Genomic DNA, 18,592 nt, shown 5'->3' on the forward strand with positions numbered 1-18,592 from the left:
GTTAGAACAGACGAGACACTCGAGTATTAGGAGTGTAGGAAGATAGCATTGGTTTCTGGCTCGTCGGTGGGTCTGTATATATCGATGTACGTAATTGTCGTAATTGCAACAATATAATGTTGTTCATAAAAATATTCTGCATTTTTTTGTGTATTAAGGACGAATAAAATGTATTGGCAAAGGCAACGAGCGATACTGATAAAAATATTTTATAACTTATTTATTTTATTATATTTATATAATAATGTACCACTATATGGTAATGCAGATGCAACAAATTGTCACTATTTGTAAAAAATAACACTTTAAATAACTTTTTAAATAACGAAAAAAATTAAATGTGAGATTCGTTGAATCATACATAAGTTGTATTTTGTAGGACGTTTAAAAATAATTTTAATCCTTGATTAGTATCATTATTTGTATCTGTAAAATAGCAATATTATAACGTTTATAACGTTTTTTTTAAATTTGCAAATTGCAAGATAAATAGAACGACGAAATAATCTTCGAACGAGAGAAGAAATTATCTTGCAAAATTACAAGTGAAACGTGCGGGAAATCACGACCATGCGTGATCGTCAAAATGTTTTTTTTTTAATTTATAACATACGAGGGGTTGCAACAATTTGCTGTAAACAAGCGATAGTTTGCAATTACACAGGAAAACAGAAGCTGCAACGAAGGCGCATTGGCGAAAAGCCGGTCGCGTTACATTTGTAAACGGAACTCGGTGCGCGACATAGTAACCTGGTACACGATGCGACATTTTGTGTTAAAAAAACGCGACCTCCGGCCATCGCGAGAATTTCTATGTGATGTCGGCTTACAAGTCAATCGACTCGTAAACAGCAATGCCCGTATCGCGACGTAAGTGTCTACGAAACCGACTGATTTCAAGTTAAATGAACTATAAGAGATTATCTCATTTGTCCATTATATATATATATATATATATCTTTTACTAAAATGCATAAAGGTCTCAATTTTCAACTGTATGACTTGTAAATTTTTATCGCTAGGTTCTGTCTGAAAAAATTGTCTTGCAGTCAAAGAATTTGCTTTTAAAATTAAGATCGCGGATTTTAATATTTGCTAAAAATATAAAATTATTATTTAAAAGTAACAATATGCGCTACTTTTTTATCTTTAAGAAAAATTATTTTCGTTGTAAGATATACACACTCGTGTTGGCAAAAGTTTTCTGAAGTTTTACGCTTTTCCAGTATTACATTATTTCATGACGTCATTGTCGTGCGAGGAATTATGGATTAATTAAACGATGAAGAGTCATCAGCGGTTCATACACGCACGCGCGCATAAGCGTCGATTTCGCGTACGCTGTATTCTGGCACTTGTATAGATTTACAGTGCATTTAAACGTTGCACGTATGCACCGGTACGAGTCATTCATCTTACTCCCACCGACGAGCTAACCATTTTTTGTTTACAGATATTGGATAAGTGACAGCGCGACGTAGCAGGGCCGTATGAAAGCGCAGGGGGATCGCGTCCTGGACAGAAGGAGGAGCGTGCTCCAATGTCGTTCGTGCTCGAGCGCGAGTGGGGACATTAATTAGGGTGGAACAATAGAGAACGAGAATTTTTACCAGGGTCGCATAGCGCACAGGAGGTCGAGGTGTGGGAGTAGAATCGTCGTCGACTCTGGGGCCCAGTGAAACCGTCGAGTCTCGGCGAGAGAAACGTATCTCCGTTTCTTTCGTATAAAAAAAGACACGAAACTATAAAAGAGACATGGAGATTTATTCGATGCAATCGATTGTTTCTACTTTTAACTTCTTTATTTAAACTAAGAATACATCGGTGAGTATATGCGTAATCTTTCAGCAAGGTACCTTATTTCTATCACAAGAAATTTTGACAACGGATTCTTCGATGAATCTAGAACAAACTTGTCTCTATAATATAAAAATTTTTAAAAATTTGCTGATAAAAAAAGGTGAATGATGAGGAAATCTCATTATAATTAGTTATCAAATGGTTACGTATCTAACAATTATAGAGAACTAACAGTACGATAAACTCGTGTATTCGTAGGATTCTTTTACGATTGGTTCTCAGAGTCAATGCGAGAATTCGAATATAACAGAACTTGGCACCGTGAAAATATGACAAGACAGTAATATAGATTATGTAAGATTTACAAGCGTTCGTGCGGGTTAACAACATGTATTCGGTACGCAAGAGTGCTCGCGTGATTTATCGGCTCATCGTGAGACGTTCGTATTTTACATTGAGACTCCTAATATTATAGTAATTTACGTAAGCAATTACGCAACGTTCTCGTCTGTACATTGTAGCTCACTCGCCCACGCAGTCTGTGCCCATGCACTATTTGTTGAACTTCTTGTAATGATCGCGATATTCTTTGGTATCTCTATAAACGTTTCACATGAGAATCAAGGTAAAACAAGAGAAAATGGACTTTAGCCTTTTACAAAAATAGAATATGGCCCCAATTTTAACTGTATCTACAGAAAGATATTTCGAGAACAATCGTGTCATAAATTTCAGTTTTATAATCTCTTCGGGATTTTAAGAGGCAACGCTAGTAATAAATATTATATCTCGTTTGCGACTAACGAGAGAGTTCACTTTTTTGGATTTTCTTTTTTGGAAAAGGAGAAGAGTGTAATATGACACTCATTTTCATTTTATTGGATAACTGTGTTAACAATCAATATATTCTATTAAAATTTAAACAGTTATATTCATCAAAATGTTATTTAACAGATTTTAGACCCAAAGTAACGAAATATTTATTGCTCAGGACGTAATTTATAAAAATGTGATGAACTGCATAATCAGTGAAAAAGGAAAAGTGATGGTAATATGGCTAGTTCAAAAATAAATTAAAAAAATTAATTTAATTTGAAAAACATATAGTATTTTATTACAAAATTAAATATTTTTAATTTTCCATTGTTTAGAATTTTCTTACGTTTAGAAATATTAGCGATATTATTAGAGATATTATTTGTTTAATATTAAACAACAAGGATAAAGTAATGTCTCTAATGTTTCTGAACACAGCCCTCTAGAATGATAAGCGATTTATCGAAGAAATATTTTGACATGAAAAATTCATTGAAAAAGTTATATTAACAAAATTCTATATTGTTATTTAACTTTGTATAATTTAAAATGTGTACAACCGAATAAAAAGTTAAATAACAAAGAAAACGCTCGAGCGTACATATATTCGTGTGATACTAAATCAGAAAATAATTTTATGTTGGACTATCAAAATAATTGTGAAAGGTTCAAGTATAATAATATTGATGCAAAAAATTTTAACAGTCTTGCAATTAATTTAAACGTCCAGTATAAATTCTTTAATGGATCAACAGAACTATTTTTAGATCTGTATTTCAACAAATCTGCTCTTGCCGTGTGTTATCTCGGTTATTAAATGACGATGCTAGCATTTGCTTGACAAAATTATTCATTTAGTAACCCACCCTTTTTTACTGGCGCTAATATACCAATTGATTTAATTACAATAGCTAACAATTGTTATAAAGGCATTTTTACTTTTAAACTACGTTTTTCAAGATACATTTTAGCACTTAATTGCATATACTTTCTTATTGTTTTTACTTGAGCATAATATGCTTTCTGATTTATATCTAGCTCAATTTTTAGATACTACAGTAAAATTGTTCTTTCAATGCAAGGATGTCCACGGTAGCCATAATATCCTCTTCTTTTCTATTTAAAAACGAATGCATCCTCTGCAAGGACATCCAATGGAGATGGTAAAGAGCGCAATCAATAAGATAAAATAAAAGCTAACTGGTTCGATTCATTAAGTAAGTAAAGTTAGAAGGTGTTTCAGGCCGCTTTGTCTGAATGGGCAAGGACTTTGGTATAAAGGGTATAAAGGGCCTGGGGGACGATGCGTGGCCTTACCAAGGCATCAGCCCCTACAGGGAGTGTTCGAAGGGCCCGAGGATTCCTCCTCGTCGTATGCAGCGGCGGGCATCGCGCATGCATACCACGGCGACCGCGTACGTAGGCACGTACGCACGCACGCACGCAGGCACGCGTTCTTCCATAGGCTCGAACACGCTCGCGCGAAAACTGCTTCGCTTTACGCACTACTGCGCGTACATCGGTTATCGGGAAAGCATGATCTCCACCTTGCTCCTTTAGCTCCTCCTTTACTCCTTTTTGGACCGAGGCCGAAGCCTGACTGCGGTCCAACTGTGCACGGGACGCATAAACAACCAGCATCCTCGAGAAGCGCTTTGCGCGCGTAGTCGGCGCACATGGAATCCGCGGTCGAGCCGCTGAGGCCGGTGAAGATGACATTTTCGCAATACTTTTACCAAGTTTGTAGTACCAAGTAACACATTCGAAACAAATTTGAGTAAATACAACGACTGGATTATTAGCCAGCCATTATTCAAATAAAGAAATTGAAATTGTTTATTCGAATTCGAGAATGTTTTAAAATTTACTTCTTATGCATAACTGTACTTGTTTCTAAATTACCTTTGTACAACTATGATGAAATTTGATAAGTTTCTGATATTACTAATAATATTATTATTACTATTATTATTAATAATATATTATTGCTAATAATATTAGACTTATGATTCTAAGAGAGTTATGAATAATAATAATTTTGTTTTAAACAAAATTTTAAACAGTTTATTAATATGGTTTTGCTCTCAGTTTGTTGCTACTATTAATTACAGGAACGCCTGCGTGTCCGAAAGATTGCGTGGTGTCTATTGGCGTGACGTTACGCTATTCTTGCGATTTTATATATACGCTGTCAATGCGCGTGCCAGACGTATTACGTCACCGTATGCACACACGCATTATTAGGGTTGCAGGATGTGTCACGCTTCCTTCCACCGCACCTGATTCATGCACATATGTACGTGGATACGCGCGCGATGCGACTCTTCGCTCGTTCATGCGGCACGTCGCGTCTCACGCGTCACAGGCACGTTCGCAATAATAATACTTGGTAAATGCTGAAGAGCGCTGAACAAAGAAAAAACATGCGGAGCAACAGGAGAACACGAGGCGCGAGGGGGTTGAAACGACATAGGCCTATATACGCGGGCGTTTCTTTCGTTGACCCTAATAGGGGATAGTGGGTCAACTTTCGGGGGTTAAAATGAATTTCTACATGTGTAATGAAAAACGCGAGGCAAAAGGTCGTAAAGTCGAATTTTAACATACGTATTTCAACTTTCTTCTTTTGTGTTAATAAAGATCAGGTCCTAATAAAGTTCAACAATTTTTGTTAACTAAAAATTCGAAACAATATAAGTGTACTCAAAATGTATTCAAAATTTTACATATTTTTATTTTTTTTCTAATATTATCTTATTAGTTATTCCCTCTTTATCTTACTTGTGATCTTTACAGATGTTTATCCAGTTTATAATTAAGCTCATTTTAGTTTATATAAAATTATTTTTTAACATTGTTTATATTTTTAAACTATATATTTAATCAAATTGTAAGCAAATTGTTAAAAAAAGAAAATTAATATATGGAAATATAAATTGTATTGAATGGTATTGATATATGTGTAGGAAGATCAGAAGAATAATAAAATCTCCATTGCATTTAAACATTAAATTTTTCATTTGAGAATTGTTGCAATAGTAAGTTTATTTAAAAAATTATAATTTTAGATAAACTTTAAAATTAAAGTCTCTTTATATTGTTCATAAAATAAACAACACAAAATTGATATTATCATAGAGTTGTATGAATACGTTACTAACAGTAAACACAATGGATAGTTAAATTTAAATGTTTAATAAATTAAATGTTTAACAAATTCATTATTAAAAAAATTGCTATATCTAATAGAAATGAATAATTTAGTTACGTACTAAATATAAATCTGACAGTTTAGCGTTTAGCAAATAATGTTTCAACGTAGGAACCGAAGAGCGCAAGGAAACTCTGAGACACACAGAAACTGTTCACAGACGTAACACATACACGCGAATAGCCTACACAAACACGATTACGTGTCGAACACTTCGGCTGTGTATGCAGATTAGAAAGGTGGATTAGGAGTAGCGCGTAGACCGTGAACCAGCAACAGTTTATCTGGCACGCATTGGTAAATCACGGTTTAGAATCAACCGGGGAACAGACTAGTCGAGAAGGTGGCTAGAGGAGCTAAGCGAGCTTAGGCCAGCGCGGTAGAATGTCTAAATGCTATACCTGCCGCGACGCGATGTGACGTAACGCGACGAGTCTTCGTATATGAGAGGCGATGCAAAGCCTCTTTCTTCCTCTCCTTCTCCCTCTCAAGAAGAGATCATGGTTAACAGTATATGAACGATTAATAAAATCTGCAATAATTTATTTTGTAGGAAATAAATTTCTTTTTATATTCCAATTTTTTATATTTATAATACAATACAAAATTTTATAATTTTATAATATTAAAATACAGGAAACGTTAATAAAATAGTAATAGATTTCAAAAAATGGGTAAGAAAATATGAAAAAGTAAGGCAAGTAATAAGGCAAAGTCTTAGTACATGTTATAGCAACTGTACAAGATTCATAATGAAAAAGATTTTAGAAGAGAATTTATACAAATTTTAAGTATAATTACTTATAATTTGTTATATAATTTGATAAATTTTTATTATGACAAAAGTTTAAAAAAATTTTTAGTAGTTACTATATTTTAAAATTTATTATATATTAATCTATTGTATACTAATTCAAATCAAATATTGTTCTATTATAATTATTATAAATATTTTCAAGATTAATATATCAAGATAAAGAATTAATGATTTTTTTTTCTTTTTTTTTTCCATAATTTATAGACAAAAATAACTTAGATACATGTATATAAATGTTTAAAAAATAAATATGATTATTTTTGTTCAACTTAGAACTGATATTGTATTTGCTGAGAAAAGGCCTTATAATCAAAGAATTTAATTGTTAAGTTATTTTTGAAAGAATAAAAGTTGATAAAAGTTCAATTTATTAATTGTGAAATTTAAAGTTAAAAAAGAATTAAAGCGCTATTATACTTCAATAATAAAATATAAGAGCAATTTTGTAGAACGTGGGATATCGATTTTGCTACTTCTCGCTAAGTAAGCTTTCGCTCTGAGAGTGCTACCATTTGAGCTTCTCCGTCGAGAAGCAATATCTTCGGGATGTTATGAAACCTTGGAATTGTATCAACACGTGCAATTATTATTATAAATTAGGACGACTACTAAAATATATAAAATAGGTATTGACTCAATAGTGCTATTATTTAATTACAAATTGAATAATTGTAATATACAGTACATTAATTTTATTAACTACACGGAGAAAACGATTTTGCTAAAGTGTTTAAAAGTTTAGCTAGATACAAGTCTAAAAATAATTTTTGTTAGATTATCAAAATAACTAAGTTGTAATCTGATTGCTGAAATATCAATAGTTTTTTGCAGTATTGTTCATTAAGCTCGAACGATTTACATAATTATTTTTATAATCTAACACACATAAAATTATTTGTAAATCCGTATTTAGATAAATTTTTAGATATTTTAGCAAACATTTTTTTATATAGATGTGTTTTATATTTCAATCTTTATAATATTGTACTTTATAATTTTCTATAATTGTAAATTTTTATCGGTAATATAAACAATTATTTATAGTAGTACGACAAGTAGCATGTTGGTTTTATATACGTTACTTATAAAATATTAGATATTTAAAAAGCAAATATAAAACATTTAAGGTCAACGCATACTACTTGGAAAGCTATTTTATTTTATGGAAATCTCTTGAAACTTATAAAAAAACAGAAAATTGACATTTTAATGATAATGACTTATCTTGTATCCAAGTAACATATAATGTTACAAAAATGTTAATATAATGTTATTTTTATCTTTTATCTTGACAATCGTGTGCTGCATAAAATATAATAAATTTTTTCTTATTTTTAAAAATTTAATTAAAATATTGATTATTATTTTAATTAAGAAATTATGAAAAAAGGAAAAAGAAAAGAAAAGTTACAAATTAATTTTTTGTCTTGGTATTAATGATATAATTATAATAGAACAATGTTTGAGTCGAATATATGATAGATTTGAATATATAATTATTAAAACTGTTTTTTTAAATTTCTGTCACGTTATAAATGGAAACTTAAAATTTAAAAAAATCAAATTTAAAAAAATTATAAGTTTACACATATAAAATATTTTTAATTTGTTTAGCTCATATCTGAGTTTATGAATTTACAGATTCGACTCTTTAAACGTTAAAATTCGATTATTCGAATAATTTGAATATCCAGATTTGAATATTTGAATTGTTATAGTTCTTTCAAATAATGTGAATATTAAATTTTTTTAATATTTATACAGATTTCTTCTTACGTATTTAAATGTTATGATTGTGATTTTTTGTTGATATTTTAAAATTTACTTTAAATTTTATTAAGTCTGAAATTAATTATAAGATTTTAAAAGAAATATTGAAAATCAAGTATAAAATTTTCTTATCCATTAATATTTTTCAGATTTCCGTGCTTGAATCGATGTTTTCGATAAAAAAATATGTAATATATGTAATACTCAATACCAATATTTCATTATCGTAAAACTATTAAAACAACATGCATGTTATATAGAATTTAGTGCAATATTTTTTATCCTATATACTATGGACGAATCATGGGAGAAAACAAAAAGAAGGAGGAAGCTGTTCGATCAGGTGCGCAGCGTTCGTCGATTTTGCATTGATCTCCGATAGTCGATGTCACCGTTTCGCGGCGTATGCGTTCGGCGGCACGTCCCGCGATAACCATAAGCACGTCCGACAGATGTGGATACGCTCATTCATTGGATTCTGAGCGAGATAGCACTACGGAGCGAAAAGAGACAAAAGTACCGTTGCGATTGCGAGAAACGGAGACGAGGAAAGCCGAAAGGAGGGAGAGAGTGAGAGGTCCTGCCAACCTCCATCGCAGTATGGTAGCCTGCTACATCAGGCAGCCTCTTTTCCGATAATTTGCCACTCATTAACATAAAACTGGACCACATGACGAGTGGAGACAAATATCAAATGGCAGAAAACGCGTTTGTGAGAAGAACAGGTATCTCATCTTCTTACTCCCGAACGAAGAGATACAAATGTTCCTGTACTCTGTGCACTGTAAAGGGGAATATATGAAATTATATGGACGGCAAGTTTAAAAATTTCACGATTCTACGGAAACATAAATATTTCTATCACAAATCGTATAATTTTTATTATTTGTTTTGATTAGGTAATTTTACATACTTTTCTTAGTGCGTCAGTAAATATTGTGAGTACATAATCAGCAAATATCCCAATAATTAACAAATGTACAAGTCTACACGATTACTACGATAAAATCATGCATAAATTATGCAAAATTAATGATTACAGATAAATTTAGTTTTTCTCAATAAATGAAACAATTAAGTATGATTAGTTATTACTGTTGCACTTGCTTTTATTTATCAATATTAATCCAATTACTAACTTTTTTTTTTCAAAAAAAGATACATTAATTAGATTTATAAATTAAGATGTAAATTAGTTATGGAATGTCACTTGAATGCATATTAGATCTCTATGATTCGAAATCTGTTGATCTGATTTCACTGCTTTCTTACAAATATAAATATTAACAAGATATTTATCAAAGCAATCATTTCACATAATTTACTTACCTAAAGTAGGAATTGAAATGATGAGGAATAGATAAATCGTTTTGTTTGTTAACACATTGTTCTTTGAAATGAAATCGCAATGATACGTAGAAAAAGACGTCAAATTTTTACAATTTATAATTTATACGTAATAAAATTAAGATGATGATTTTTTTCAAAACAAATATTTTATTTGAATTAAAAAAATTACGTATGGTGACATAATTTGGTAATGATTGTAAAAATTATTTTGAATATATTCAGCAATGCGTTTCAAATGTTCTGCTAACAATAAGTTAAATATTTAATTTAATTGTTTTCTTAGACTCTGCACTGCAAATCCAAGGTGTAAAACGTGTAGTCATTTTTTATGCGTTTGTATTTTTTATATATTAAATTAAAATTGTGCTTGTACGCTTAAATGTGTATTAATATTAAATTACACGTCTAAGCGCGTAAAAAGGAACAAAAGTCACATGCACACAAATGCATAAGAAGTAACAACTTAATTTTACATTGCACACAAAAATACACACTTGGATTTGTAGTGTAATCTTGTTCTCGAGAATGAGAGCGCGCTATGAGAAAAGAGCTACGATGTGTAGGAAACGGCAGTAAGCACGAGTATCGATACATTTTAATTGCAAGCCCAAAACCACAAATCTTGGACAGCGGTGATATAAAATGATCGACGAGACACACAAGTGCGTCGCGATTAGCACCGCGCGAGTAAAGAACAAGTAAATTTTAGGTTACTCACCCTCCTCCCCGGTCGTGTTGCCCGGCGCCGACCGACGCCGACCGCAAGTCTTTCTCTCAGAATCCTTCGCAGCTGCTTCTCTATAGCACTTGCACTCGATCTCACACACGCGCGCTTATTACCGAAACCCAACGAATAAAGGACTAATTGCGCAGGTTGATTAAACGCGATTCGCGAGAGCGTTTCGCTGCGCTGTGTCTCCATGGCGTTCCGTTGGCGGGCAAGAGCTTCGATAGCGGACGGCGTCAACTTCACTGCGATTTACCGCGCGATACGATGCGAGTCAAGCTAAGGTTAGCGGCCAAAATCGAGACGGCTAATCGAGACGACTAATCGAGACTGCTAAGCGAGATGGTTAATCGAGACGACTTCCGTGTACGCACTGGATGTTTGACGCGTGATGTAACGCGCGCTAACGCATGCATATGCAGAAAGAAAAGATTAATCGCGTCGATTCGGCATCTTATCTCTAGATCGACTCACGTCGTGTCGCGACGGTAAATCGGAGTGAAGTTGTCGACGTGAAGTTGACACCGACGTGAAACTTTCTACCGACACAGAGGCGCAGCGAAGCAAAGTGCTCTCGAATCGCGTTTAATCAGCCTAATTAATTAGTTCTATATTCGTTGAGTTTCGGTAATTAGCACGTGCGCGCATAAGATCGCGTAAAGAGTGTTCTCGTGTGTGTGTGTGTGTGTGAGTGCTTTGGAGCTTTGCTTGGGTGGCATCGGGCCGGCGGCAGAGCGACCGTGGGGTGAGTGAATAACCTTGTTTACTGTTTTTTACGACCTTACTGTTTCTTGAGACGTTTATTTACTCGCGCGGTACTAATAGCTCGCGGTACATTCGCGTCGCGAGCGTCTCATCGATCGTTTTACATCAATACAGAGATTTATGATTTTAGCTGGCCTGAAATTGAAATGTGTGGGTGTTAATACCTACAATCGCTTCTACATATCGTTGCTATTTCTTTGTAGTACATACATACGTGACTCGGTCTCAAGAACGACACTGTATTGTAAATCCAAGCGTGTGTTTTTATGCAGTCACTTTTTACGCATTTATGTGCGGGTAATTTTTTGATATGCTTAGACGTAATTCAATACTGTTATCTAAGCGTTTAATAAGTACGAAAATTACATGCTTAAATTTAATTTAATGCATAAAAAATGCAAATGCGAAAACAGTGACTACGTATGTTTTACACACTTGGATTTGTAATGTGATAACTCAAAATAACGCACAAATTGTCAAATTATAGAAAATCGTGATATGTGGACTACTTGGCAATTCGAAACACAGAGAATACTTAACGTAAATCTATTATATTATATATAGAACAAATAATTCTAAGACAATAATAATTGACCGGCCTTGATTATTTTGTTTGCAACATGTAACGCCAAAGCACTCATTTTTGCATAAGAGAATTAACCAATTAGAATGCTTTATTTCTATTTTGAGAAGAGAAATAAAGGATTGATTCTCTTGATTCATCTATTGTATTAGAAGTTTGTGCATTATAAAATTTTCTTGCTCAATATATAAAATGAGATGCTATTTTTTGATATTTAATTCAAAATTGGTTCAATTATATTAAAACAAATTTTTGGTTTAAATATAAAATAGGTTCAAAATAATAAAAACGAATCTAATCTGTAATCATTTCAATAAGTTTAATAAAATTTTAAATAAAAATAATTTTAATAAGAAAAATTAAAAACTGCCAATTAATTTGGTAAAAATTTGCTCATTAGACATTGTATTAGACATTGGAATGTTAATTAAAGAAAAGAATTTTTTGTATAATACTGTAAAGCATAAAATTGAATTATGAAAAAATAAATAAGTCTAAAGGACAGCTATCTGATTGTGAGATAAAGGGCTGTCTTTTACAACAAAGGATGCAATCACTGTAGTTATTGTGATGTAGATATTTTAACGCGAGTGTGAAAATTGAAAAGATGCGTTTAGAAAACACAATGGTTGTGCAACGGTTGAGTAAATAATAAGATTGATTCTTATCTTTAATTCTTCACTAGACCCAAGTGTAAAAACTAATTGTAATAAAGAATCACTGAGTGTTCATTGAACTGCTTTTTGCGCTGTGCGCAGCTAAAATAAGATTATTATTCATTCAATGTGATTCAAACAGGTAGGTAATGAACTACTGTTTCTGTGTGAGGCCTTGGCGTCTGTTATTACGGCGCTCAGCGTGTGTATTTACGCAAGGTCGCTATTATTCGTATTATTTACTGTCATTCGTAGCGAGATCTGAGAAAACAGACAGCGAAACGAGCCGCTCTGTATCACTTCTCTGAAACGCGTAATCATTTTCCATAAGTAATTGATTAAAATTGTCACTGAAACCGCAATTAATTCTCTTCGGGATTAACGAGTCGCGAACATATCGAAACACGTCTATTTGTAGTGGTTGCTATCTCGCGCAATTTGTTCATTTAAGGTATTTTAAAGTTTAATACGTTAAGCACCGAGCTGATTGTGCTAACCTTTCTGTTGACACTATGTAAAATTGCCAATAAAAATAATAGCTTTGAATTTAGGGGATACTTTTCCTTTTCTCATAATCTTATTATTTGTATTTTTTTTTAATATCTAGATTTAAATTAAAACTTTTAAGGCTCCTAGCTATTCATTGAAACAGTCTTGGATTGTGATATCAGAAGCAAGAAAAAAATATATAAACAAAATTTTGCAAAATAAATTAAAATATAAATATTTTTTAATAAAACAATATTTGCAATTGATAGAATAGATTTGTAAAATATACTAAAAGCTCTCCTTGTGTTCCGGTAATCAATAAATGGCGATATATTTGGAATTGAGATGTGTCTAATAAAAAGACGACGTTTATCAAGCTTTAGTTGATAGCTGTCAAACTGAAATAAATTTAAAAAGAAGTTGCTAATATACCCATCGTTAATATATTTATCGCTATACCCATCAAACTGAATATTTTAAATGCTCATTAAATCGACATTTCCTTATTTCTCGGAAACTAAACATTACACTGTATTAAAACTGATGAAATCATGGTTTGTTTAGATAATTAAATATATAAAATCTCATAGTTTACACATTCATGGTTTTTTTAAATATAAAATCTGCTAAACAGTCTGCTAATTCTTAAAAAGTGAAAATAAAATTTGCACAATTTTCTTTTGCAAATTAAGTAGTTTAAACAACAGTGAGTACATTATTAAATATTGTGTATATTTAATAATATACTAAATATTAAATAATATTGTATTGGATTATTTTACACGTTTGTGGCTTCCAAAAACTATTTTATATTTATAACTTTAGATGCCCGGGACATCTGCTTATAGTTGTAAAACCGATAAACCTGCTTGTCTGGTTACCTTTCCTATAATTAACTTCTCTACTACGAGTTCACGTCTGAATTTTGCCATTACTGTCTACTATGTCATTTTGGAGAACATTTTACTCAAATTTAAATTGAGAGAATTACCATGCCAATCGAAAATAGATTTTTATAATGATAATTTTCTAAGTGAATTTACATCTACAAGTTTCTTTAAATTTCACGCCGTAGGTTTGCCTAATTTTAAAATCCAGTTATTAAATAGAACTAGAAATGTAAAATCACAAAACTTAATTTGCTATTATGTTAATTATATTAATAGTTTGATACCTATAAGCATTTCTGTAATCTGCCTTCTCTCCAAAATTGTAAAGAATTTTCCTTTTCATTCATTTTTGATTATATTAAAAAACTATTAATTGCAAAATACAAAATAGTATTGTAAAAACTCTGCTATGCCAACTAATAAAAGATACGTTTTAGTTTATATTTATGTTTTCAAAGTTTTATTGTTAGCTTTTGTTTATAAAATATAATCTAAAATCCAAATGATCTATCAGTATTGGTTATCTTTCTCTAATTTTATTCTTCTATTTCCAAATAAAAGGAAAGTTTTTGATCCAAGTGTTTTACAAGTATGTTCTATCAAATACAAATATTGTTTTAATTATTTTAATATTATACTTTAATATTAAATATTTTGCAAGAATTTTTGTTACATGCTTTCTCGCTTCTGTCCTGAATTATTCGTGATGAGTGTTCAGGAATCTTAATGCAAACATATTATTTCTTATACATTTTGTATTTTCATCGATAATCGACACTGTACTTAACGTGTTAAAAAAATTTGCAAATCTCTTACGCTTTCTACATTTTGATACTTTAAATGTAATTTAATTATTTTCTATTTTCAGGACGAGAGGCAATACGAATCTCAGTGGGTTGAGCGATTCAAGTAAGGATATTAATCATTTTTGTTAATATGTCTATTTTTATTTAGAATGAACTGTTCAGCTACAACATTAAACATTATAAACGGTCATATATTTTTGATTGATCCATTGTTTCTTAATAAATTATTAAATCAATTATATTAAGCAGTATAAAAATAAAATTATTGATCAAATTTTTCGTCATTAGAGAAATGCTACGATATAAATCGGTTTCAAGTCGCAGAGTATTGCGACGTTTTTAATTATTAAATACGTTATTAAAAATAATTAATTACATATTTAAGCATATTTTATTCATCAGTCATGTAACATGAATTTGACGTTTCTACATCGGCGATTTAATAACATGTATAATTTGTGAGGTTTGCTCGATTTATATGGAGCAGTTGATCGCATTTTTGGATTACATTCAGTGAACTTTTACGTTCTATTTTAATTCTCGCACCTATTCAATCACCCGAATACGCGAACCTCTGAAATAATGATGCTGTCAGGAATTCCGCGTACAAAATACCTCGTATATCGACATGTTTCAGTAATTGGTGCGCGAGTGACCGAAGTTAATCATATTTTCGTAAGCGGGTCATACGCGGTATAATATTGCAGAATGTTGTATGTTACAATTGAGCAACGACAAAATAGCGACGAGGTGGTAGAGAAGAGAAGTAGGAAAAGATATGAGATGGCATTATACCAAAGTGTGTAGAAGTTACATATCTTCTCAATTTTCAAAAAAATTAATTTTAAAAAATCATAAATTATTCTTTATAGTGTCTGGAATATGGAAACAAGTAAAAAGTTGTAAAAAAACTTAATTATACACATAAATTTTCTTTGTCAAACTTTAAACACGATTTTTAAAAGTTTTAGCGCGATAACATTAATAATTTTCATTTTTTTGATAAAACAAGTTTTTGCTTGTATAAAATACAAATTCTTTATAACCTGTCGGGCCACTCAAAAATTTTTTTTATTATAACAGTTTTTATAAACATTTAACGGTCAAAAATTTGTCAACAAAATCAAACTTTTTTTTTAAATACTATAACTTCTCGATTTTTACAAAATTTTGAAATTCGGCTCATCAGGTCTTAATGAAACAATCATTCTAGACTCGTAATTATTTTTCTTGTTTTCGCTTATTTTACAGAATTTTAAAATGTTAAGACTGCAGGAATGTCTTGCCGGAGGGCCTAGCAGTCTTAGTAAAAGTTAAACCAGTCAAGCAATAAAAAAATTATTTTTTTATACATTAATAATCAGTAATGCATGTCCTTTTTGTAGATATCAAATTTATTTATTATTCTTCTCCTCAAAAAATCAAAAAGTGATTTTTCAGAATTTAGATAGTACCATTAAAATTAAAAATATCGAGTAGCGGAAAAATTCATTATTTCTTTTTTTTCCCCGAGTATTTAAATTGAAGGGAGCTTAAACTAGATTGCGAGGTTGAGGGATACGGAATTTACAAACATGACTTAGCAGTGCTCGAAAGCGTCGAAATTATCGACCTTTATCTTTTGCGTTTGCGAGAGGAATTTCTGGTACGCCAACTACGCATAGTTGGCTCGAGTTTGCAATTCGCTCGTAGTAAGTGAGCACCGTATCGTATTCGGGAGCGCGTAAACCAGATTCCGCTGAACCGGCGAGACGAAATCGTTACTTCGCGATCGGAAGTATCCGGAAGTATCGACAAATGTATCCATTTCCTCCTCAACCGCATTGCTCTCTTCTCCAAATTAATTGAGACGAAACTTTGAAACAATCGCGCTCGTTTAGAAATCGTTGAAAGGAAATTTAAGAGTAGTGGAACAAAGTGCGAATGGAACGACCATTCGCGGTTTTGTTCGGCTGGAATTTAAGTTAAATAATGCACGATTATAATAGCGAATTCAACCAAACAGTAGCTTAATACGTACGTTTACCGAAATACAAAGCCGTTACTATGTAACTTTAATGGCGTTTAAAATAGATCATTGATAAGCCTGAGCTCCGCTAGCGTGACAGCTTAGCTTGATTCGCGTTCTCCAAGCGAAAGTTACGTGGAAAATACATTTTTGTTTACGGGCAATTAATCGCGCGGCTTTTATGGACCGTTTATTGATCCGGATAATTGTTTCGTTCGCGCGATAAACGGTGGGAAAAGTCGCGGGTGATGGGTTTACGGCTGACCCAGCAATTTTCAACGACTAAACTTCAAGCGCCGACGCAACCGCAAAGTTTCGTTATTTATAGGCCAACCTGAGTTCTCTTCTGGGGTGCGTTCACCGCGCGATCGCAGCCAGATTCCAGCGTTTATTATGTTACGCGACGCATGGCACTATGTTATGCGAAGAAATTCGTGCGACTGAATTTACTCACGCATGTGGGCCGCGTATCGACGCTGCCGAAATTAAATTTTGGATGCCGTTTCTAAACGTGATATCCGATACTTTGATTTGAATTTCACAGTGCAGTTGGGAGATTATCGCCGCGAGGGTTTCGTCTGTAAATCTTGCGTTGCATTGTTAATTTTTCGAGAATTTTTTTCAAACATTTTTTGTACACTAAAAAAAAACAATGTTCTGTTCCATGATGCATACAGAATATTTTACATTACAATATAAGCTTTCTGTTACAGTTTTATTTGAAAAAAAGTTATTATTTTTACGTGGAAAAAATTTTTTGATAAAACATTGGATTCTTTTTAGAAATCTTATCGATATATCATAGTTTATTTAAAAACACAGATTTTGGCAATGACGTGAAGATGACGTATCTGCTTCATTGGAGGAGAGCTTCTTTTTCTAGATAGGTGACGATGCGTATAAATATAAACTAGTGACGGGATAGATATGCGCGACATATTTTTGTTAAGCCTGCATTTATAAAATGGCATATTTTGATTCTTAACTTATTAGTAAAACAATTGAATATAAATATTAATTTTTATCTTATTCCAATAATCATGACACTGAGAAAAATGATCTGAGTATATTGATAAAACTATGATTTAGTGTTTCTGGTCAAAGCAGAATTTTTGATTATCGTAATAGGACTCTGGTTATTATAATATAATTAAAACGTTTAGATTTTAGATAATAGATTTTACTATAATTTAGCATTGCTACAAGATTTCTGAATCGTCCGTTTTTGTTTTTGAACAAACGTATTGGTTAAATCTTCCAGATTTCTAAATGATGCAACAAGATTCTTTTTCCAATGGTGCTTTACATGTTACGATTGATTATTCATATTATTAATATAAATCCAGATAACATGTCTAAAAGACGTTGTAGGATGTTTTTAAGACGGCTTTTAGGCATACATGTGAAAATGATGTCTTTAAGTGTTTTCTGGGAAGAGCATAAATTATGTGTATGCTACTAATGTTACGTGAATCCGGAAGTAATAAAACAATAGTAGCGTTGTTGAACGACATGATCATAAAATATAATACCCGTCTCTGAAGGGAAGTTAGGGAGTGTTGCAGTGGTGACACCCATAGAGGATACGACATTGAACTTAACTCGTTAATAGCTTCCGGTGATTGAAACGAACGCAAACATATTGTGTCTACAAATTAGTTAACGTATTAATAGGATCTAATATTATTTTAAAAGGTTGCAAATTATATGCATATTGTGTTGTTTTCAAAAATTATTAAATAACTAATAGTTACTTTATTGTCCAAAACATTTTACGTATTATTTTAATTTAATTTTAATTTTAATACATGTTTTTTTAATTCTATTAGCATCACAATTACAACAGTTATTGTACATTATCGATAATTTAAATTTCTTATTATAGGACGATTAATTGTTAATAT

The 18,592-nt window shown here is 31.8% G+C and overlaps 2 protein-coding genes across 6 annotated transcripts in view; one reads left to right on the forward strand and one right to left on the reverse strand.

Moving 5' to 3' along the window:
• LOC105195934 (xaa-Pro aminopeptidase ApepP) overlaps positions 1-18,592 on the reverse strand; it is a 39,006-nt gene that overhangs the window by 18,954 nt on the left and 1,460 nt on the right. The window contains exon 1 of one of the 5 annotated variants that reach the window (XM_039455217.1): positions 10,483-10,639. The exons of the other annotated variants lie outside the window; for them this stretch is intronic. The gene's annotated coding sequence lies outside the window, so the exon portion shown is untranslated. Of the gene's footprint in view, positions 1-10,482; positions 10,640-18,592 lie in introns of those variants that run through there. 5 annotated transcript variants of the gene reach the window in all.
• The window catches only part of LOC120359144, a 325,906-nt gene continuing 318,433 nt past the window's right edge, over positions 11,120-18,592 (forward strand). The window contains exons 1-2 of the mRNA XM_039455665.1: positions 11,120-11,236; positions 14,743-14,783. Of these exons, the coding sequence (XP_039311599.1) occupies position 14,783 (1 nt within the window). The 5' untranslated portion in view covers positions 11,120-11,236; positions 14,743-14,782. The remainder of the gene's footprint in view (positions 11,237-14,742; positions 14,784-18,592) is intronic.

The sequence above is a fragment of the Solenopsis invicta genome, chromosome 1 (assembly GCF_016802725.1).
Source record: "Solenopsis invicta isolate M01_SB chromosome 1, UNIL_Sinv_3.0, whole genome shotgun sequence".
In the NCBI taxonomy this organism is placed as follows: Eukaryota; Metazoa; Arthropoda; class Insecta; order Hymenoptera; family Formicidae; genus Solenopsis; species Solenopsis invicta.